The sequence below is a fragment of the Myotis daubentonii genome, chromosome 2 (genome assembly GCF_963259705.1).
Source record: "Myotis daubentonii chromosome 2, mMyoDau2.1, whole genome shotgun sequence".
NCBI classification, from domain to species: Eukaryota; Metazoa; Chordata; class Mammalia; order Chiroptera; family Vespertilionidae; genus Myotis; species Myotis daubentonii.
Window position 1 is genome coordinate 148,621,854 of NC_081841.1, and position 24,120 is coordinate 148,645,973.

General features: G+C 40.5%; 1 protein-coding gene across 1 annotated transcript; it reads right to left on the reverse strand.

The window, feature by feature from the left end:
- Positions 1–17,595: 17,595 nt before the first annotated feature.
- Positions 17,596–22,905, reverse strand: PCDH20 (protocadherin 20). Its single transcript, XM_059684803.1, has 2 exons — positions 22,753–22,905; positions 17,596–21,687 (listed from the first exon to the last, which is right to left on the reverse strand). The coding sequence occupies exons 1-2, from the start codon at positions 22,885–22,887 to the stop codon at positions 18,949–18,951; spliced, it is 2,874 nt and encodes a 957-aa protein (XP_059540786.1). The 5' UTR covers positions 22,888–22,905; the 3' UTR covers positions 17,596–18,948.
- Between the last annotated feature and the right edge of the window lie 1,215 nt (positions 22,906–24,120).

Genomic DNA, 24,120 nt, shown 5'->3' on the forward strand with positions numbered 1-24,120 from the left:
ATTTACATTAACTCCCAATTCTACCGCAATTTTGCCTTTACCACTACACTGAAACTCCTCTTGTTGAGGCCATGGTGAATTCCTGGCTGCTAGATCAATCTGGCATTTTAGAAAACACAAATCATTTCCACCTACCTCCTTTTCTTTTAGTATTATTTCAACCTTGTATTGTTACCTATATTTTATGAACAGAAAACTGATATCCTGAAAGCTAATTTGGTCAAGATCATAATACTTATAACTATAGATGGCAAAATACAATTTTGAATCAAGGGGTTCTGACTCAAGATTCTGAATTTTTCTACAGTTAAATAAAAGGGATAAATTATATTCTCATATTCATAATTCCATGGATATGTACAATTTATTTTTTGTTTAATATTACATATTCCCATGGTCTACATTGATAGGAGAGGACACAGGATCTGAAGTTATTAATAATGTAAGATGATCAATAAATTTCTGGACAAAGAAGAAGCTAATGAGAAAAGTTTCACCTCATGAATGTCTGAGCAAAAATATGGACACGCAACATGTTAGATACAGATGATTCCTCCTATAGAGTGTAAATTGAATCAAATAATAGTATAAAGAGGGTCATTGAAAGAATAAAATCTCGTCTGTTGTTAGGAACTAGCTTCATTGCTCTAGAAAGCCAAATATTGAATGATCACTCTCTGATCTATCTCTTAACAGATTTGGAAAAAAGAACTCCAAAATTTCCCCCTTTCTTTCATAATGCTCTTTCCAATAGGAGCTTATATTTTGTTGATAAGAAAATTATGCGGAAGAATAGTTATAATCTACAAGAATTTTCAGTTCATTGCTATGTGTATAGATAATGCAAACTGCCCTGGAAGTTGAATAAAATGAGTTCTTGAGGGCTGGCTTTCCAGAAGAAATGGTACTTAGATGCTTTCCAGGTGGACAAGGGAGGAAACGGCATGTAAGTAGAAATACCAGCGTGTGCCCAGTGCAGAGACAGAGGTAGATATTTTGGTACGTTTAGAGAACTACAACCAGTTGTTGCAATAAAGCATTAGTCAAGATTTTGAAAATATAATTGTCAGGGTGACAATTTAAAATATTTTGAAGGAAAAAACAACACAGCAGAGTGTATTTAGTGTTCACACAATGGAAAATCTCCACAGTGTCTGGTTTTAAGCACAGATGGGTGGGAGTATTTTAAAGGTGCCAGGAGTTATCTGTTCTTTTTCCCTTTCTTTCTTCCTTTCTTTCTTTCTTTCTTTCTTTCTTTCTTTCTTTCTTTCTTTCTTTCTTTCTTTCTTTCTTTCTTCCTTTCTTTCCCCCTCCTTTTATCCCTCCTCCCTCCCGTTTCCCTCTTTTCTCTTTCTTCTGTTAGCCTGATCCTCAGACAGGCTGTTACCACAGAGAAACCAAAATACATAGCCACCAACAGTGCTATACTAAAGTATTGCCATATTCTGGATCACAGAATGCATGTTCATTTTATGACTAAACTGTGGATGACTGTAAATGTCTTCATAGTGTGTCCCCTCTACTGCCCTTTCCCACTTTACTTTCTATTTTCTATGCATATTTTAGATATGCACATACCAGCTTAAGAAACCTGCTCTAAATGAATGGGGAACCTGTGTCAGGAGTGTAATGAATTAATGCACAAGAAAAACAAGGTAACTCTCGTAATTATAGGGATAACATAGGGAGACAAAAATTTGCTATGGTTTTTATGATGACAGACATATACTATCCAGGCTCCACTATGTTTGTCATAATTTATTTAACCAATTATATATTAATGTAAATGTAGTTGGGTTATTTTACCATTGCTATTATACTCTGCAGCAAGTATGCTTGCACACACGTTTGAAGCTATTTTCTTTGGTTATCTATATATATATAAAAGCCTAATATGCAAATAGACTGAATGGCAGAACAACCGAACACCTGTCTGCTATGACGTGTGCTGACCACCAGGGGGCGCGCGCAGAACATGGCAGGTGTCAGCAGCAGGCGGCAGAGTGCAGAACATGGTGGGCGTTGGCTGCGGTAGGATGGTGGAGCAGGTGAGCGGGGGCACCAGACCAAGGTGGGGTGCCAGTCACTGTCATCAGGACAAGCCTCTGGTGGTTACTGAAAATTCTTTGCTCCTGCACACTTCTGTCCCACCCAGTGCTCGCACCTGCTCCAGGGATCAGTGTGTGTGAGCCCCGATTGCTTGGCGCCATCAGCGGGTGTGAGCAGCAGCTGCTGGCCCCTGATTGCCCCTCAGGGCTTCTCCACCTCCTCCTGCTCCTGAGGGGTGACTGGGGATAGCAGCTGCCTCTCTCACCTGCTGCCAGTGATGATCGCTCATCCATCAGCGGGTGCCAGCAGCGGCTGCCAACCCTGATTGCCCCTGAGGGTTTCTCCATCTCCCCCTGAGGGACAATCAGGGAAGCAGCCACTGCTTGCACCCCCTGATCGTGCCGGCCCCAATAGCTCCACACCATCAGTGGGTGCAAGTGGGGCCAGCGCTGTCAGTGCATGAGAGTGGCGGTGGTGGGAACGGGGCTGCCAGCAGAGAGGGAAGAGGTGGCTGCAGCAGGAGGGGCCAGACAGGGGTGTGGAGGATGGGCCGAGACCCACCCCTGTGCCCACAGCAGCCTCACGGCCCACAGTTCCTTTCAAGGTGCATGAATTAGTGCACTGGGCCCCTAGTATTTCTATAAGTAAAAGTGCAAAGGAAAAGAATAACGTACATTTTAAAATATATACAAATTGGCCAATAGCCCTCATATTTCGCAGTTTGTACTTGTACCAACAAATTACGTGTTTTGATTTTCCAGTAGCTTAGATTCCCTGAAATTATATATCTTTGTAATTGTCAATATAATACAATTCTATTGAAAGATAATTTCTTTGCGTATATTTTCACAAAGCAGGATCTAGCTATAGTCTTCTGTGTCCATTCCTGGTTTGGGTTAGTAAAGGGTGGTTGTCTGAGCACGTTTACTATCTTGTGACAATTTCTAACCCTAAAATATATCAGTGTGTCTACCTCAAGCAGTATGACAGGTAGGAGAGATAATTGATAAATCCTACATTTTTATAAAAACAATAGCTTAGCAGGTTAGAAAGAAAGGAGCCAAATAAAGGTGGTGTTTATTACTGGCATTCTGTCTCTGTTGGAAGGGACAGGAAAATGAATGAGAGAACCATTTGGATATATTAGGAAGCAGAAGGCAGGGAAAAGAAAGAAAAAGTCTGTACACTAAGGAACAGATGATGCCTCCATAGCCCAAACTCCCCTAATCTCCCAGCTTGCCGTTCCTGCTTGTTCTGCTGTAGCAATATGTGTGGACTCACCGAAATGTCCTCAGCCTTGAGATTATTAATCATTTTGAAATTGAAACCAGCTGCATACAAAAAGATGTAAACCAACTGCTTGAATTGATTCACTTGGCTTTACTCATCCCCAATTAAGACATTTCTCCCATTAAACTGCACTTTCATTTTTAGTGTCCTTAGCTAAACTCTGAGCTACAAAGGCTATTTCCAATTGCACATTTTAACAAATATCTCTGTACATGCTACATAGTAGATGCCTCATGAGAATTTTAATAGGTTAATTTATGAATCGATTTTCCTAAGTCTGCATGGGTCTCCCTCCTGCCCCCACTCAAAATAACTGAAATCCAAAACAATACCCACTACCTTTGTCTGTTCACTCAACACACATTTAGTGCTGGGCTCTGATGACACAGAAATTGGTCCCGGAAATTTTTATGTCCTTGATGTATCATGCTTTAAATAATGTGGAGAAGACAAAAGGGAAGTGAGAATAAGACTTATATTTGAATTATTGGCTACCAAATACAAGGCGCAGTGCTACCCACTTTACTGATATTATCTTTATTTCTCAGAACAACCCTAGGGTTATTTCCTGTGTATTTCTGGGGAATTGTGGCTTATAGATATTTATGAAGTTTCCCCAAGATTTTAACACCAGTAATGGGAAGATCCAGGATATAAATATGATGTTTTTCTGTTTATTTGTTTCTAGCTTGTTGGATGTTGTTGGTCCTTTTTTACTTCATCCAAGTAGGCAGTATTATCCTGTTTCTTTTCAGTCATGTAAAATGGGAGGATAAGTAGTACGATTCTCATCAGCATATCTTTCATTCCCAACAATTAAAATTGCTAGCAACTTCATTTTTATTTACTTCTAATTTTCATGCCTAGAATATGCTTGTCTATATTTTTTATTTTTTATTTTATAATCTTCCTCTTACTAAACAACTTTCAAATTGGTACTTGGAACAGGGTTTACAGAGCCTGGGGAAAAAAAGCCTCATGAAAAATTACATCTTTTGCTCCAGTAGCCATGACACATTATATGTCTACTTCTCACTCCCTCATTTTTGCCCTTTTAGGCATGTCCCACTCTCTACCAGAGCACTAAGGGTATGTGAGAGGATGGGGCAGATCATACCTGTGCTCCTGCACACCCTCCTCAGAGAACTACTCCCAGGCTCTGCTATGTTGCTCTACTAATATATAGTCATGATATAATAGTTTTCTTCTGAAGTACATTTATGTGTTAGGACTCCCTGCTATTCATGCATGCATTTATTTCATTTATTTATTCATTGAGCAAACAATTTTATCAAGTTTCTGCTATATACCAGACATTATTCTAGGTTCTAGAACTACCAGTAAAAGAGAAAAGAGAGACAAGGGAGAGAGAGAGAGAGAGAGAGAGAGAGAGAGAGAGAGAGAGAGAGAATATGGCCGTGCTCATTAGGCTTATATTCCAGCACCTGTCCTAGCCCAAAACTTCCAAAAGCTAGACATGCTAGTATCATTCTAATTACTTTGCCTGCTTTTGCTGAGGAGGACAATATTCTCATGATGATGGGCTTAAAAACTACCTGATTGATACTAATTTATGAGTTCAATCTTCAGGTGGGGTTGGAAATAGTGTCCTATTTGGGAGGGGATGCCAGCGATAAAACAAATCCCAAATTAGCTGGGTGTTAAAATACCAAGTAGACATGGCAAGTTATAGGAATAACGGAACTCTAAACTGGTGATTCTCAAACTTTGCTGCACATTTCAATTACCTGGGGTAGTTCACAAAAATCCCGACTCCCATCCTACACCCCACATCAATTAAGTTAGGGAGAGGAACCAGGTATCTTTTTTTGTTTTAACTCTGCAGGTTATTTCAACATCCAAACACATGTTTATCAACTTTTAATTTACAAACAAATCAATTGGGGATCTTATTAGATACAGATTCTGGTTTAATAGACCTGGGTTGGGCCCTAGATTCTTCATGTCTAACAAGCAACCAGATGTTGTTGCTGCTACCTTTCTGCCTACCACACATTGAGTAGCCAGGCTCTAACCCACACTTGTCACCTCATCAGGACTGTGAAATGGTGTAGCCCTTTTCTGAGCAGTGGTGATCTCAAACCCCATTCAGAATAGTGGAGGCATGTCCGTGTTCCACGCAATTGGAGCTACCAAAAACGCATCCAGGGGAAAAACTCTCCGATGTTGTAGGTTTTTCTGACAAATTTGAAAAACTCCCTATCCCAACCCAAACATGAGAGGGCCTGCTTGGACATACACCTGGAGATGCTGCTCTCCCTCACGGTCTTCAGAAAGTACCATTATCAGTACTTGGCTCATGTTTAACCAACTAAACCTGGAAGAGAGAAAGAAAATGAGCTTTATCTGAATTTGAAACTTCAGTTTTTTAGCTTCTCTGTATCTGAAATGAGCTTCATGTGAATAACCTGAGTACAAATCATTCCACAGCCAAGTGGGGGATTACACAAAGGATGGGAAAGGCATGTTCATTTTGTGAAAGTATAGCTTACAATTCGACAACATTTAGAAATGAGATTACTTGCTCCATGAGTGATCATCCAAGTAGCTTTCTAAAATGTGCTCTATGCCTGGCTGGCGGGGCTCAGTGGTTGGGCGTCGTAATATGAATGAGGTCAGGGTTTAATTCCTGGTCAGAGTCAGGGCACGTGCCCCTGTTGCAGACTCAACTCTCAGTGTGAGGCATGTGATTCTCTCTCATTATTGATGTTTCTACCGCTCCCTCTCCCTTTCACTCTGAAATCAATGAAAAATATATTTTAAAATGTGCTCGAAATGATCACTGACAATCCCCTAGCTCTCTATCTCAATTCTTTCTTAACTATAAAAAAGCTTTATTCTTGGACTATGTTTTTCCTGTTTGGATTTTAAATTTTCATTTAAATTTTCAATTTTCATTTTTTTCCTAGATTAGCATTTAGAACAAAAACTGTATAATCATCAAAAATGACTGACAATGTGAAAAAGCAATGTACGCATTTAAGAAAGAAACTTGTCTTTTTGAAAAATGGATAAAAACATGACTTTCATGTTAACATTTCAGTCACATGAGTTATGATATAAATCCAAAATATTTTACTGAATTTGCAAAATTATATAATTTTACCAGAAAAAAATTTATTCTATAATATAGTCCTATTTGTTATTTATCGGGTATGTCAATAGTAGATGCCCAATAAAAAGTCAGTACATACTAAACCAGTGATTCTAGTGAACTTCATCCTCTACTGTAAATGTGTTGTATAGAGTGAAGCAGATGTGAATAGGAGGTAGAATTGGTAGGAAATTTGAATATCAAAAAAAAAACCTCCCCAAAGTGCTTGCTTTCAGAGAATTGGAGATTGCAGGTCACTTCAAATCAATTGCAGAAACTCCTTCATTAAAAAGGCAATTTTGTCTGCAATAACAACAACATGCATCTTTTTCTTGTAAGAGCAACCTTTTACAAGTCAACTGCAGCACACACATCCACCATGGTATACCTCCATTACATATATCAGTTATTCTGTTCATTTCATCCCAAATTGGGTCTAAGATGAATTCACCAACTCATCACTATTAATTCCAGCTCAAGTCAACTGAGGGATTTCTTTATGAAATAAAAACACCTCTAGTTGTCTGTGACTTAGTAAAAGTAAAACGAACATACCATCTAAGTGGCAGGGTCACACTGCCTGGAATGCAGTTGGCTCACAATACATGGTTTTGTTTTTCCATCCTATATAATAAAAGTCTAATATGCAAATTGTTCAACTGGGAATTTGACTGTTCGCTGTGACATGCTCTGATCACGAGGGGGTGGCACGGAACATGGTGGGTGTTGGCGACGTGGTGCTGGTAGCAGGCGGCAGTGGAGCCAATGGGCCCCAAAGAGAGCGGGACCTCGGTGGGATGGTGGAGCAGGTGAGCGGGTGGCGCCAGGCCAAGGCAGGTGCAAGTGGGGGCCCGATCGCCCCACCGATCACCCCTCAGATGGGGCGGTGGTGGGGGGTGGGGCCACCACCTGGCTCCCAGGTGATGAGGGAGCTGGGTGGGGGGCCCCAGCCCTGATCGATTGCCCCTCAGGTGGGATGGTGGAGCAGGTGAGGGGGTGGCACTAGGCCACGGCAGGGTGCCAGGTGGGGCTGCAGGGCTGCGAGGCCAGGGGCATGAGATGGGGCCCTATCCCTGCAGGCCACCCCAAGGGACCCCACCCATGCACAAATTCATGCACTGGGCCTCTAGTCATGTTTATATTATTTTAAGATTTGTTTTTTCTTTACTTAGCAAATTCTAATTAGATACATACTTAACACCCTTGTTTTGTAAAAAGAAAAAAGAAAAAGAAAAAAAGAAAAAGAAAGAAAGAATCAAGCATCTATTATAAAAATTATTCAAAATAAAACACTGTTTTGTTATAATGACTCAACTAAACTTGGCTTTTAATGGACATATATTATATCTTTCAGGATACTATTGTAGTTTTTTATTACTGTTTTAACAAATTACCTCAAAATTAGCAGCCTGAAATAATACTGATTTCTTAACTCCCCGTCCTGAGTCAGAAGTCTGGGAAGAGTGGCTCAGTGGCCCTCTGCTTGGTGTTTCACAAGCAGAAATCCAGGTATCAGTGGGCTGCATGGATTTCTGGAAGCTGGTGGATGACTCCACTTCCATTCTCATTCAGGTTGTTGGTGAACACAGTTCCATGTTGTTATAAATCCCCATTTCCTTGATGATTGTGAATTAGGAGCCTTTCTAGTTCCTAAGACTGGGTCAATCTCCCTATTTTAAGGTTCGTAATGTCAATTACTTTTACAAGGACCTTCTTGTCATGTAACACAGTGTATTCATAGGTTCCATGCATGAAGTCATAAACATCTTTGGGGGGCCATTCTGCCTACCACAGATAGGCTAAAAAATGGATTCTGAAAAATATTGAACTTCCCCGATGAAAGACCAGTAGGATGGTCAAAGACGCTCAAAGGGGAAGAAAATAATGATGTCTGAAGATTCTTGCTGGCTCCTTGAGACAGATGTTTTGTGAATTTTGCTTTTCTTTTATGGTATGTACAATTATTGCTAAGGTCTTTTAGAAATTGTTTTCAATTGGGCTAAATGACATTCCCCACCAAACAGTTTGATTGGGAATGTTGGTCATGGCATGTCATCGCATCCTAAGTCAAGCATAAGGCACAAAAAATGAATTAATTTTATTCACTTAAGTTCTATTAAATCTCTTAGTTTGAAAAATCTTATAAGCCAACTTATACTCAGTTATTCTTCACTGAAATCTGTACATTCATGTCCAAATATGTCTGTAAATGAGGCGGGGAAATGGTTTATTATAGAGTGTTTTTTGTAGGGAAAAATAATTTGTGGGACTAGGTTGAGAAATTAAACCAGTGCAGGATAGTTGGCTTTGCTAAATTTGAATGCTTACATGATTCAATGTAAGTATGGTAAAGATAAGCATATACCTATCATTGAAATTCTTCTCTTTGCAAATTGATTTGAGTGGCGACTTCTAAGAAAATTTTCAAATCAAGTATAACTTTTTACTGTTGAAAATTATCAAAAGGGTCATAAATGAAAGCTGTCTCAATATAAAGCAATAATGTTTTTTAATGCCCAGTATATGGTTAGCATTGTGACATCCATTTGACTTTGAAAATTCTTAGAATTTTATAATTTAGTTACAAAAATGTAAAGGAAACTCACTTCCCAATCTCATAAGGCATTGGGGTAGTAAGGAGAGAATTTGGGTGGAAGATGCTTTTCAAAAGGAAAAAAACAAAAACACACACAAATTATTTAATGTTTTTAGAATTTTAAAGTTGTTATTAAGTATGTTCTGTTTTCTTTGTCCATTTCACTCTACCTTTAAAGTACAATATATGTATTTTTTTGCCGTAACATGTTTGGTTTAGTGGATAGAGCACTGGCCTGTGTACTGAGTGGTCTCAAGTTTGATTCCGGTCAAGGGCATGTACCTTGGTTGCAGGCACATCCCCACTAGGGCGTGTGCAGGAGGCAGCTGATCGATGTTTCTCTCTCATCGATGTTTCTAACTCTCTATCTCTCTCCCTTCCTCTCTGTAAAAAATCAATAAAAAATATTTTTAAAAGTACAATATTTTTTGTTATTGTTGTTGTTTTTCCTATGAATTTTCTAGCGTTACCTTCTCTGGAATATTTTTTTTTTTGTAATGAAATGGAGGATTCAGAATGTATGTGTAGTAATTTATATACAAAAATGTCTTCTTTTTTTAATATATTTTATTGATTTTTTACAGAGCGGAAGGGAGAGAGATAAAGAGTTAGAAACATTGATGAGAGAGAAACATCGATCAGCTGCCTCCTGCACATCTCCTACTGGGGATGTGCCCGCAACCCAGGTACATGCCCTTGACCGGAATCAAACCTGGGACCTTTCAGTCCGCAGGTCGACGCTCTATCCACTGAGCCAAACCGGTTTCGGCCAAAAATGTCTTCTTTTTATACATTTCACCAGATCTCATAACTTTGAAAAAATACTGTTACCCAGTATTATTTAAAATATTTACATAACAATTCCCAAAGTACATTTTACATTCTATTCCATCTAAACCTCACATTGGCAAGAGTGTACCTTAAGAACATTTATTAACACAAAATTATAAATTTGAAATGATACAAAGTACATTTGCAAAGTAGAAATCAATGCTTTTTAAAAATACAGTGGCAGCATTACTTGTACATATGTAGAGTGAATGAATATTATCATTACCTTAGGGCCCAAGTGCATGAATTCGTGCACCTGAAAGGAACTGTGGGCTGTGAGGCTGCTGTGGGCACAGGGGTGGGTCTCAGCCCATCCTCTGCACCCCTTCCCAGCCCCTCCCACTGGAGCCCTGGTCCCCTGTCTGCCGGCATCCCCGCTTCTGCCACCGCCACCACTCCCTAGCGCTGATGGCGAGGGCCCTGCTCGCACCTGCTGAGGCACAGAGCGATTTGGCCAGCACCATCAGCAGGTGCAAGCAGCAGCTGCTGCCCCAATCACCCTTCAGGAGCAGGGGGAGGTGGAGAAGCCCTCAGGGGTGATCAGGGTTGGCAGCCACCTCTCACACCCGCTTATAGCGCTGAGCGATCAGGACTGGTGCTAGGTGCCAGCAGCGGGTGCGAATGGCGGCTCTAGTACCAGCTGCCAGTGTGAGCGGGGCCGGTGCCAGCAGTGGGTGTGAGCGGTGGCTCTGGCACTGGCAGTGGGTGTGAGCAGGGCTGGCGCTGGCAGCAAGGGCAAGCACCAAGTGGGACCGTGATGCGTGGGAGCAAAGAATTTTCAGTAACCACCAGAGGCTCGCCCCAATGACAGCGACCTGCATCCTGCCTTGGTCTGGTGCCCCTGCTCACCTGCTCCAACATCCCACTGTGGGCGATGCCCACCATGTTTTGTGCACACCCCCTGGTGGTCAGCAAATGTCACAGCACTGGTTGTTTGGTTGTTCCATCATTTGGTCTATATGCATATTAGCCTTTTATTATATAGGATTTTAATTATTCTTAAATGTAAATTTATGATCTTTCTGAGGGAAGTAGCTGGTTCACAGTGTCCAGTGCATTTATTTCTGTAATATATTAAATAAAAATTACACTTGAGAGTTTTAGGGAATTCCAATTTTCAAAATGAGCAAAATAAATATATGCTATCAAAATCTTTAAATTTGCCTATTTCTAGCCACAGAAAATATTCAGTCCCTATTTTGTGAATATTACATCGCATACATTGCAAAGATTATATTTCTCCAATAATTTTGATGTTCTCTTTAGTAGCTTCCAGTTTGTAGTACATATCCCTAGGCAGCACTTTCACCTACCATCATGACCCCATCTCTCTGGTAGATGTGCACATTTATTCCTATGGATATGTCATTTCGTTAGTTTTCCCAAATGGGAAAATAATCTTTTGGAGAATGGAACAAAACTTACCCTTGTGCTTAGCTCAATGTCTTGCTTATAATAGGCATAGGCTAAGAGTAAATATATTTAGTAAGTAAATAGTTGGTAATAATAGTTTTTATTTTTGTTAAAGCTTCAGGGCATCTTGTTCCTAAAATTTAGTGTGTTCCTAAAATTTAGTCATTCTTAGTTTATCTTCATTTACCTTACTATACATGAGTCTGTTCATCTTAATTTTTGAATCAATCCTATCCCTTGTATCCACATTTGAACCTGCTTTTTAGATATATACATCAATTTCCATAAGTAAATATTTTTTCCATATTATAAATCAAGTTTATTCCTTCCACTTTTTTTTGTAGGGCTCATAAAATTTTCCTTCCTTATTCTAATCTATTCTCTAATCTCCTAAAGGTTTTCCTACAAATTTCTTATAATTATTATATTTGTCAAATACATAATTTTATAATCTTTCTCTTTATTAGGTATAAGTAACTTTATTTTTTCAAATGTATCTATATTTTTCTCCAAGTTCATAAAGTGAAGATATATCATTCCTTTCTTTTTTAATTTTTTTCTCTTTGTTATTTTTTAAATATATTTTTATTGATTTCAGAGAGGAAGGGAGAGGAAGAGAGAGACAGAAACATCCATGATGAAAATCATTAATCAGCTGCCTCCTGTACGCCCCCTCCTGGGGATCGAACCTGCAACCTGGGCATGTGCCCTTGGCCCAAATCAAACCCAGGACCCTTCAGTCTGCAGGCAGAGGCTCTATCCACTGAACCAAGCCAGCTAGGACCACGATACATCACTCTTAATCATTCATTTTAATATTTAGTTTTGATTGACCTAATTTTTAGATAAGATTTTTTAACATTTAGTGTATTTTCTTTAAAAATATAACACTTTAGTTAACTTTCCAATAAAAGTAGTATTAAGTATTTTTGAAGAAAATATGTGAAGGCAAGTAACTCTGCTGTTGGAAGACTTTGATTATTTTTACATTCATAAATGCTAGTTTTTCTTCAAATCCCCCCTCAGCTGTCATTTGTTTCTTGATAGTCTATGTCTTAGTTTCTTCAACTGTAAAATGAGGAGTTTGGACTAAATTATTGCTAAAGTTCTATGCTCTGACAATTTAAATCTTAGTTTTGGCCCTCATGAAATTTCCAAATGAAAAGGGACATATGAACTCATCATGAGTAAAAAAGAAGGGAAAAAAAAGTCAAAGGGCCTAAGAAATGAATAATGATAAATATATTATAATGTGTTGAGAAAATAGGCCCTTAAGCTAAAACATTATTAATTTTATGGATTTTTTTCTTGTATAAAATAAATAAGTAAATAACACTTGTTGAATGAATCTGATAGAAGAATGATTAAAAAACCTGTCGAGACAACCTCATAGCATACTATTTAATTCTAATAGCAATGATATAACAAATATTTGTGGAGCACTTCATCTTTGTGAAATATTTTGCATGAATTAACTTATTTGATCTTTAAAATTAAACTGTGAGATAGAGTAAGTTCATAATTTCCATACAGATGAGTCCTAGGAGGGGTACTTTTTGACAGGACAAATCACTTTTCTTGAAACCAGGACTGAATACAATACCGTTTTTTATATCTACTATATGTTTACTTAGCCTAGGCTTGAAACTTCCACCAGTGGGTGATTAAACAAAGGATGGGAAAGGCATGCTCATTTTGTGAAAGTATAGCTTAAAACCGGGCGATGTTTAGAAATGAGATAGCTTGTTCCATGAGTGATCATCCCAATGTCTTCCTGAAATGTGATGTAAGTGACCACTGACAATCCCCTATCTCTCTACCCCAATTCTTTCTTTATTAACTATAAGAAAACTTCATTCTTGCACTATGCTTTTCTTGTTTTGATTTTAAATTTATTTGAACTAGTGTTTCCAATTTTCATTTTTTTCTTAGATTAGCATTTAGAACAAAAACTGTATAATCATAAACAATGAATGATATAAAAAGTGAAAAAAGCTATGTACACATTTAAGAAAGAAACCTGTCTTTTTTCAAAATGAGGCATAAGATATAATGAATGACTTTTTAAAACTAAAAGTGATATTTAATCTCAAGGCCTATGTACTTCTTTGCCCTAACTACCTGTATTTCCTGGATCTTGTTTAGAATTACCTGCACAGATATGTCATTCTTTCTTGATAGTCATACAACACGTAAAATTATATTTACATCTTATGTTGTACACTTGATATTTTATTGTCTTCTTTCTTCAATTTTCAACATAACTCATCTGCAGGTGAAAATTTTAGTGTAACTACAAGCAAGATATTGCAAATGCCTCGGATAAAATATTCTTGATGCGGTCAACCTCATGTTGGAATATCTACCACATGAGCCCACAGTAATGTTTATTAAATTGAGTAGTATTGACAGTCATAAGTATGAAATAAACTGGGTAAACTAATGTCTTTAAAATTCCATCTGTATCATAAAACCCAACATTAAAAAGGGAGTTATGGCTCCTATGCTGTCATTGCTGATGTAATGTTGGGTAAATGAGTATCCTGCCCTTTTCAAATTTGTAAAATAGGCTTGAGAGGAAATTATGAAAATTATACATTTTCTGGTTTATCACATGTGGGTTAACTCTATTAGTATACAAAGTTTATCAGTTATAAAATATTTATCCACCGTATTCCACACTATAATCCATCACTTTCATATTCCCTGATTTAAAGCTCCATCTTTCACTTAAATTGTCACTACTGCCTTCTAACAAGTCTCCAGATACTTCTTCAACACAAGCTCTACACATGGCCAAAGTGATTTAAAAAAAAAATTCCCTGATCAAAATCCTTAAAATTTCCATCACCTGTGGGATAAAATTGCAACCTCCAAGTATGGCATGAATCCCTTTATCATTTGCAGTACACTTACATCCCCAAGCTCTGTCAACGCTGTCTTATATTCTGTGTATCCCATCAACCAAGACTAATAGTATTTGTGGTTCTTTTATCATGATACTTTTACAGGAGCCATGCACACTATTTTCTCTTCCTTGACTCTCTCTTCTACTCAGTTTAAACATTACCTCCTCTGAGAGGGCCCAACTTAGAAATCACCTCCTTTGGAAAGCTTTCTCCAACACTTCCCAGGTCTGGGTTAGGTCCTTCTCACAAGGCATCCTGGCAATAGGTATTTATCCCACTCAGTGTTTTGAAATAAGAAGGTTTTCTCATTGACCTTTTACACCATAATCTAAATTCATCAAAGGATTCTGTCTTCTTCTCAGTCACATCCCTGGTAATTAGAGTACTAAAATAAGCATGTATACAATGAATGACTAAATTATTTCTTTTTTAATCATCTCAATATTCTTACTTCTTGACATTAATGGGTTAAGTTTTAAAATTCATCCAGCCCTGGCCATTGTTGCTCAGTTGGTTGAGTGTTGTCCCATGCAACAAGAGGTGCTGGTTTGATTCCAGTCAGGGCACAAGCCCAGGTTGTGGGCTTGATCCCTGGTAGGGCGCATGCAGGAGGCAGCCTATTGATGTTTCTTTCCCTCTCCCTTCCTCTCTTTCTCTCTCAAATCAATAAAAAAATATTTAAAATTATTTTTAAAATTTATCCAATGTGTTTTATGCCTCAAAGGAATACATCCCCAGTTTAGAAGTTTATCATAGAAAAACATGCTACCATTTTTAGAGCAATTATATACAACTAGAGGCCTAGTGCACGAATTCATGCACAGGTGGGGTCTGGCCAGCCCACCCCAATCAGGCCAATCTGGCTGGGCCAGCTGGGGGGAGGGGCCATGGGTGGTTGTCTGGCCAGCCCCATCCCCTGGTTGAACTCCCAGTCAAACTCCTGGTGGAGGGGGCAATTTGCATATTAGGTTTTTATTATATAGGACAAATGTCATTTACAAAATGATTATAGACTGTATGTATTTATGTATAAAGCATCTGAAATATATATATAAAGTTTAAAAATCAGGAATAGAAATAAGTAGAAAAATCAAGATGGGTCTTTTTGCTTAGGAACTATCAACTTTTCTTTTTAAAATTTTTTTATTGATTTTAGAGAGGAAGGGAGAGGGAGAAATAGAAACATCATTGATGAGAGGGAATCACTGATCTGCTGCCTCCTGCATGCCTCCCACTGGGAATCAAGCCCATAACCTGGGCATGTGCCCTTGACCAGAATCGAACCCTGACCTCCTGGTTCATAGGTCAGCGCTCAACACTGAGCCACGCCGGCCGGGTGAAACTACCAACTTTTTAATTGATTTTTTTCTGCTTTACATAAATGAATGAAAGATAGTAGGTCTCTTTCCATAAATACTTATTGATCTCCCACACTATTAAGGCATATTGATAGGCAGAAATTACACAAGTCAGCAAAATAATTGTGAGCAATTGACTGCTTCTCTCCAGTGAGCAAATCCACAGGAAAGAAAATGCCCAGGTGTCTAGGTCTCTGGCCTCCACAAGCAGAGGCTTCCCAGTGGAACTGGCAAACCCCATGTGCTCAGGCTGTCCTTTCATTATTCTCTTCATTGTCTGCCAAAGGTCAGGACCCCACCGAGTCCGCACCCCTCACCGCACTGAGGAGAGATTGGACCTGAGTCCCCAGAGGATAGGCTGCTGCACTTCTCCTTTAACAGTAGTCAACTGTCGAGATATTTGCTAGGAGCACAAATTAGAATCTTTATGAGAGATTTTACTATCATCAAGCCAACTTCATACTCCATCCCTAAACTGCTTCAGTGATGTCATTTCATAACAAGGTCATGTATGGTGTTTTTATACAACACATGCAGAGCTCCCAAAATACAAAGGATTTGGATTTTGTTTTAATACACCAACACTATGAAACTATTCTAAATGAAGCATTTATTTTTTCTTTTCCTTTTAAACCACCGATAGAAGAATAACTGACAACACACACACACACACACACACACACACACACACACACACAACAAAAACCTCTTTTAATTTTAAAAAAAGGGATCAAGGAATCTACCCTTAAGAGTCAAATAATGTAAATTGTTTTTCCCCTGTAGCTGAAATTGCTATGTTGGTTTTAAATTTCCCAATCCAAATTAATGAACAATTCTCTCTATGGTATAAGAATGCATTTGGCAGTGCAAAGATCAGAGCAATCTCCTCTTCATTAAACTGGGCAAAGAGGATTCCTGGTTCTCAAACTGTTAAATGGATATTAGGTTTTTTAATGAATGGAACGTTTATTTTTGTGCCAGCTCAACTAACAACATTGACATGATTAGCATACATTTTGGCAACTGTTCTAGCACAAGGTATTAGTAAAAAAGAAGCTATTATCTCTGAGCTTAATTTACTTTAACTTCCCTTGTTATAAATGTCTTTAAAGTGAATGAGATGTTTTTGTAAAGGAAATCTTGGCACAACGAGTTATTCAGAAATACATCTTTTTATTAAGTTACAGGCGTTTCTCATGCTAGAGATAAAGTCCATACCCCAAAACATATGAACCTTCTCCAAATTTAGATATGAAAAAAATTTTTTTACTGATGGTTATATCATTGCACTTATGGAGATTTAAAAAAAAATTAATGGTGCTGCTTGTTTCATATGTATCCCCTACCTTTAAAAAAATAAAAAAAAGGAAGAAAAAGACTGGTAGAGAATGGTTTCCTCAATGGTTATACATCAATTATAAATGAAAAGCTTTAGGGATGAATGATCTTAGTTTCTCAGCTCATGTGTCTCTCATACAAAATAAGTTTCTAATAAAAATATACTTGCTTTTTATAACAAACATTACTGCCTCATATGCTTACATTTTATTCACATTGTAAAATTAAAGAAAACAAAAAAAATGAGGTTGATACAAATTCAAAAGGTCTTAGGTGTTTGCATTCAAATTATTTTTTGCAATATATTTTCATTTTAAAATTTACTGAAAGCTATTGTAAAAAAGCTAACAGGATTGCTATAAGTATGTAATAAAATGAATGTTTATAATTGATACTAACTCAATAAATTAATATGTATTTGCATATGTATGGGTATAAACTATCATATGAACTAGCAAACATATAGGCATATTATCTTTATATTTTATATATATATATGTCTATTACTACACACATACTTAATGATTTACCCAATGTTTAATTGAGTAATGAATTAGTTTAATATAAACTTAAGCATAACACGATATTTACAGTATACCAATATTTACCTCTAGAAGCAAACAAATGCCAATAACAGGCACTTCAGTGAAAGAACAAGCCAAGTTCATATAGAAAATGGTAAAAATGAGAAAGAAATTATGAAAATATATACTTTTAATTTGCAGACATATAAACACTTTTGGTACAGTACAGACATGGGATGCCAAAACGCAAAATGATCCAGTTTAAGCTAACACATTACTTATTTATACAGGTAATTTTGTTATAGCTCTCATAGAAAATAAAATTTCCAGCTCACACAATGAAAGTGATCAATTACTGATGAACCAGTTTGCTTCATTGCAAAGGATTCAGCAAAAGCTACATTATGAAATAAATCTGCTGCTGGGCTTACAAATACTCTTGGACTTAATCCAAAGGCAAAGAAAGGAAACCAGAAATGGTAGTCAACAAACCTAAACAACAACAAAAAGAAAAGTATAACTTTCATAGAAAAGGCCCAACTACAACCAGTAGTCTACACCAGCTTCTACAATAATTCTGTTTTAATATGATTTTTTAAAGTTTCTTACGTGATGGATGACTTTAAGCATATAAATATCTAATATATAACCCAAGTATGAAGTACTGCTCACAAGTTTTGGAAGTACCAAAATGTGGTGAACACCTATGAAGCAACTAAGGATAGAAATATTTCTTGCTCTGGCTGTTTTTTTTGTGGACACAATTTCTAGTTATATTTTCTGTAAGGAAGGACATATGTATCTTTCCCCCTGTAATAATAGCAAGTTCAGTGGTAAAGCAAACAGATAGCAGTTTGAGTACACAGAAAGTGAAAGAGTCTTCAGCAGGTCAAATCTTTAATAACATATGGCAATGTTTTTATCCTTGCTAAAAAAATTGCACTTCTTTGTAATGCCTTCTCTTTCAAACAACGCATGGCATACTTGTAAGGTAAACATTCTGTTTACAAATAAATTTCTTATCATACATTTAAGTGGGGTGAAAGTCAATTTATTTTAATTTTGTATTTGTTAAATATTAAAAACAATATATTTAAAATATACTTTCATTAATTTGATGTACAACAACTGTCATGAATAATAACCCGAAACAGTTATCTGCAAAGGAGCAGCTGTTGCCCTCTTGTGGTTAAAATACTTTTTAGAGAAAAAAATGCAATGTGTCATTTTCTTACCTTACTCCCAGGTTTTATCAATCATTTGCTTGGTGTATGAAACCTGCAAGTCATATCCAATATTTTTTATAATAGTTCTATAGCTGTTAGTACTAATTTTCATTAAAAATGCTGTACAGATTTTATAACCTCTGATTTTGAATTTAAAAACCTGTAAACCGCTATTTACAATATAGTACAAGTTATAAATTAGTAGTCCTTCATTGGATCTCGTTCATACCACCTTGTTTAGGTGGTGAAGACTATCCAATGTCTATTAAAACATCTCTGTGTTATTCCACAATGAAGTATCAAATATTAGAAATATCCATCGGTTTCCTCTCTCTCATGTGCAGGTCAATTTTCCCTTTTAGTGGAATTTGTACTTCCAAACTTTCATCTTCCCTGGGATGCTTTTTCCCTCTCCTTAAGCAGATATATATGCCCATCCCTGTTACCAGTGTGATAGAACCCAAGCTGATTACAGACAGAGCTACTAAGGTGGGCATACAGGACACAGATTCGACCTTCCTATGAGTGGGTTCTATTGAGATCTGTGGCTCTTTCTCCTCTATATTAATGTCCGGTTCCTTTCTTAAAAGACTCTCAATGTAGCTCTCATTGCTGACAGTGTCATTCACAAATAGGTTCACCATGACCGTGGAATAGAGAGGCTCAGGATAACCATGGTCACTCACTTTCACCAGTAAACGATGGAGTCCATAATCCGTCTGCAGCAGTGCCTCTTCCAAAGTAATGTTGCCAGTTTTGGGGTCAATCCTAAAGGACTCGGGCCGAGGACCTCTCCTCCCTATGATGCTGTAAGCTATGACAGCATTCATGCCCGTGTCTTTGTCAACAGCATAGACTTCTGTCACCGGGGAACCAGGGAGAGTAGAAGGTAGTACCAACAGATAAGACATATTAGACTGAGGAAATAAAACAAGAGGAGGGTTGTCATTGATATCAAGGAGGAGAATTGTGATTTTTGCGGTCGAGGAGAGGGCGGGCTCACCTCCATCAACGGCTTCAACCCACAAAGTATAGGAGCTTTGCTGCTCCCTGTCCAAAGAGACTTTAGCTCTCAGCATGCCCTTTCCTGTGTCTATGACAAAAATGTCACTCTGGTTCAACACGGACAGAGCAACCCATCCATTTCGCCCAGCATCAGCATCAGTGACACTAATCACTCCAATTTCACCATATCCTGGAAAGTTTTCTGGCACAAAAAAGCTAAAGTCCTTGTTGATGAACCTGGGGCTGTTGTCATTTTTATCCAACACTGTGAGAGCCACAGTGGCTACGGATTCCCTGGGTGGCTTCCCCATGTCAACAGCTCTGACTGTGTACCTGTACTTTTCTTTCTCTTCTCGGTCCAGCTGAGTAGAGACTGTCAGAATTCCTGTGACACTGTCCAAGGAAAAATACGACGGAGCATCATGTCCCAGGAAGTACGAAACTTGGCCTCTCTCACCACTGTCAGCATCTGTAGCATACAACTTAGTCAAAAAGGCATGGGGTGCATTGTTTTCTTCTATGGTTAGTTCTAGCAAGGGTTGAAGGAAAACAGGAGCATTATCATTGTCATCTAGAAGTTGAACTTTAATAATTTTTTTGACGTGAAATCCCTCAGAATTCCAGGCCACCACAGCTATTTCAAAGAACTGCTGTAACTCATAATCCATAGGTTTTGTGGTTTCTAGCAAATACTCGTTAGTGTATGGTTTGTAGGGCGATAACCTAAATGGCCCTTCGCCATCCAGATAGCAGTTCACCTTGTATTTACCTTCTGGATCTCTTACGGTGAAGAAAGCAATTGGAGTGTTAACAGGTTCCAGTTCTTTGAGGTACACGATACCATCTATCTCATTTGCTATATAACGAGGGACGATTTCAGGTGGTCTGAAAATGACTTTGATAATGGACACCAGGGCAGTGATCACCGCAGGGATGCAGCCTGGCCCATTAGCAAGGATGGTGAGCTTGTGTGTCTGCAGAACACTACCCCCGATCTTACTGGAAAGTTCAATGACGCCAGTGGTTTCATCCAGGTGGAATAAGTCCTTGGATGCTTGTGGAACTTTCTGGCTGTAAGAGTAGGTGATCTGAGCGTTGGTCCCCAAGTCTCTATCCACAGCCTGGACAGCTGCAACCGGTGTGCCCACCGTAGCATTCCCATACACAGTGACATTGATCTGTGAGTCTGCGAACAGAGGGCAATTGTCATTAATGTCACTTATGCCAATGGTGAGGGTGGCACTGCCCAACAGTGGTGGGGACCCACCATCCTCAGCTATGATGATGCTCACATACTGGTCTTGGGTCTCCCTGTCCAACAGGCCCATGACAATTAGGTAGGGCGTGCGCTCCCCGTTCTCATTCTCCTCCACGTCCAGGGTGAACATACGGTGGTAGTCCAGTAGGCGGTAGGTCTGCACCCCGTTCGTGCCTACATCGGGGTCCATGGCAGGATGCTCTATGGCCAGTCGGGTGTTTACAGGTGCATTTTCTGGGACCCACACTGAGATTTGGGAAACGGGGAACTGCGGGGCATTGTCATTGATGTCCCGGATGGCGATCTTCACCTTCACAAACCTAAAATATTCCTGCGGCAGGACCAGCACATCCAGAAGCAAAAGACAAGAGTCCGAAGAAGGGGAGGAGGAAATGGAAATGCTGTCGCCCCAGGCAGCCCCTCCACCTCCTTCAAGACACAGGGCCTCGCGGTCGATCTCCTGGGCAGAAGTGTGCAGCTCCCCAGAGCGGTTGTCCAGGGTCACGTACTGGCCACTCAGTCCCCGGGAGGCCAGGCTGAAGGAGAGAGGGGGGCTGGGCTCGGGGCGGGCGCGCTCCGGAGGCTGCGGCTGCGGCTGCGGCTGCGGGTCCAGCCTGCCGGCGGCGAGGGGCGCCAGGCGCAGGTCCTCGGCCAGGCTGCCGATGAGCACCCCCGCGGGCAGTCCCTCGTTCAGGCTGTACAGAAGCTCCGTGGCCCGGCTGTAACTCGCGAGGCAGTGGAAGGGTCCCACGAAGAGGAAAAACAGAAACAGCGGCTGAAAGTAGGGGAAGGAGAAAAGCCTCATTACACACCGGCGGCGACACCGAGATGGGAGTTAGCAACCAGCGCCCGGGTCAGGCTGCCCTCCCCTCGCCACCCTTCCCAGCGGCAAACCCTCTCCTGTGGGAGCGGGCTGGAGAGGAAACTTGCTGCAAAGGAGGGATCTATGGGGCAACACTGTTTCCCAAACTTATTTTTTTCCTGTTTACTTCCTACCCCCGCGCCCCATCACCACGCTCACGCAGTGAATGTTCCGGGTCCCTAGCGGAGAGCATCCCTGGGAACACGCGCGGCGCGGAGAGGACTCTTGCTCTGGGACTGCGCAACGCGACAGGGAAACCCCCGGGTAGGCGAGGGACAGGGAGGGGTTGTTGGTGGAGAGGGCTGAGAGGAGGGCACTTTATCCATTTATTTCACTGAAATATTTCTACCACGAAAACCCCCGGAACACGAGATGGGCGACATCCCTTATTATGAAACCAACAGCAGCAATAACAATTATCATTGAAGATAATCATATGGAAAATATAGTCACGCTCTCGGCTCGGACACCCCTCCCCCCGTCCCCCATGAAATAAACACTTGACGTCAGAAGTAGTAATTTTCATTTTACCAAGGATCTAAAATTAAATCCCAAAGACCTGGATCCCCACCACGTAGGAAGCCCTCACTAATCCCCCTCCCCGAGAGGAAAAGAAGTAAACGCGGAAAATGATTATGCAAAAACAATGTGTCAATGGCAGCAGACACAGCCAGATGCCGGCAGCGGGAAGGATCTCCGAACCCCGCATCTAAAGCGGACCGAGCCCCCACCCCCAGCCCCTCCACCTCACCCGCCTACATTTCTGCCTCAGAAACTTCCTCTCACGATCCAAGGTCTTGCCTATTCCTTGCTAAAATGAAGATACATAATCCCAAACTCCCTCTCCCTCCCCCCAACCTTCCCGCGAAGTTTGGATTCAGGGAAAGGGTTGGAAAACCCTCCAGGAGTGGCAACTGCCCACAGGACCGCAACTTGTCGCGGGGCCTCTGCGCCCCAACCTCTAGCCTAGCCCCTTACCGGCAGGTTTCTCTGGCTGGTGCTGCTGCTGCCGGGACGACTTAGCCGCCCCATATCCAGGCGCGGGTGCCAGGTCGCCGGGCGCCAGCTCACTGCCCGGGCCCGCGAGCCGCGCGCACCCCCTCGGCCGCGCATTCCCAGGGAGGCTGCAGTCGGCGCGCTCCTGGCGGGCGGGCGGCGGAAGACACTCCCTCTCCGTTCATGCAAATCGCTGGGGAACTTCAGCCAATAGTCACTGGCTCGCCAAGTAGGACGGGAGCTGAAGGGGTGCAGAAAGGCGAGGGCAGAAGGACACAGTCATGGTTTCCTGCCCAGGAGGTCGGTCAGTCCAGACCCCACTGGAGGAGCCAGAATGGGGGGACTTGCCTCTGAAGACTGCGACGAGGCGTCACCTGGTCGGGCATCGGAGCAGGCGCCCACAGCTCCCCCCGCGCCGCACCGGTCAGAACCCCAGTCCACAGGTTGCGGGCGTGAGAGGGAGAATTAGAATAAATAAGCCAGCCTGTGTTTAGAGCTGAGTTAACAGAGAGGGGATTTCGGCGCTACGGAGCAGTCACAGGCGCGATCCCCCAACTCCTGCTTTGCCACCAGTTCTAACAAGAAAGACTTGGATCCAGTAGTGTTTGCAAAGGAAGAAAAAATCCACTTTTCTTTGCGGAGGAAGGAATTGCAAACTCTGAACGGCGGTCTGAACTGGAAAAGCAAATAGATGAATTCGGTGAAGGTTTCCACCTGCTCTAATTTTGAATCTTTGCTGGTGGTGGGAGAGCTTCTGCTAGTTTCCTAGTTTGGGGCGCAAGTGTCTCCTCTGGGTGTCCGCCGCTTCTGGCCAAGGGAAGGGACCAAGGGGAAAAGTGAAACAATTGTGGGGGAACACAAGTGGTTCTGCCTGCAAGCAGTTTCTCTAGCAGCGGTTCTCAACCTGTGGGTTGCGACCCCTTTGGCAGTCGAACGACCCTTTCACAGGGGTCGCCTAAGACCATCCTGCATATCAGATATTTACATGATTCATAACAGTAGCAACATTACAGTTATGAAGTAGCAACGAAAATAATTTTATGGTTGGGTCACAACATGAGGAACTGTATTTAAAGGGGCAGAAGGTTGAGAACCACTGCAAGGGTGCACTTTTTTTTCCTTTTTTTTTTTTTTGAGGGCGCTCACTGAAGCCTAGTGTTTTTTTTTTAAGAAAGAAAGAAGAAAGGAAGGAAGGAAGGTAGGAAGGAAGGAAGGAAGGAAGGAAGGAAGGAAGGAAGGAAGGAAGGAAGGAAGGAAGGAAGGAAGGAAGAAAAGAAAGAAAGAAAGAAAGGTTACTTTTCAAATTATTGCCTTTAAAAAAAGATTTTTTTTTCTTGTAATGCTTACTGG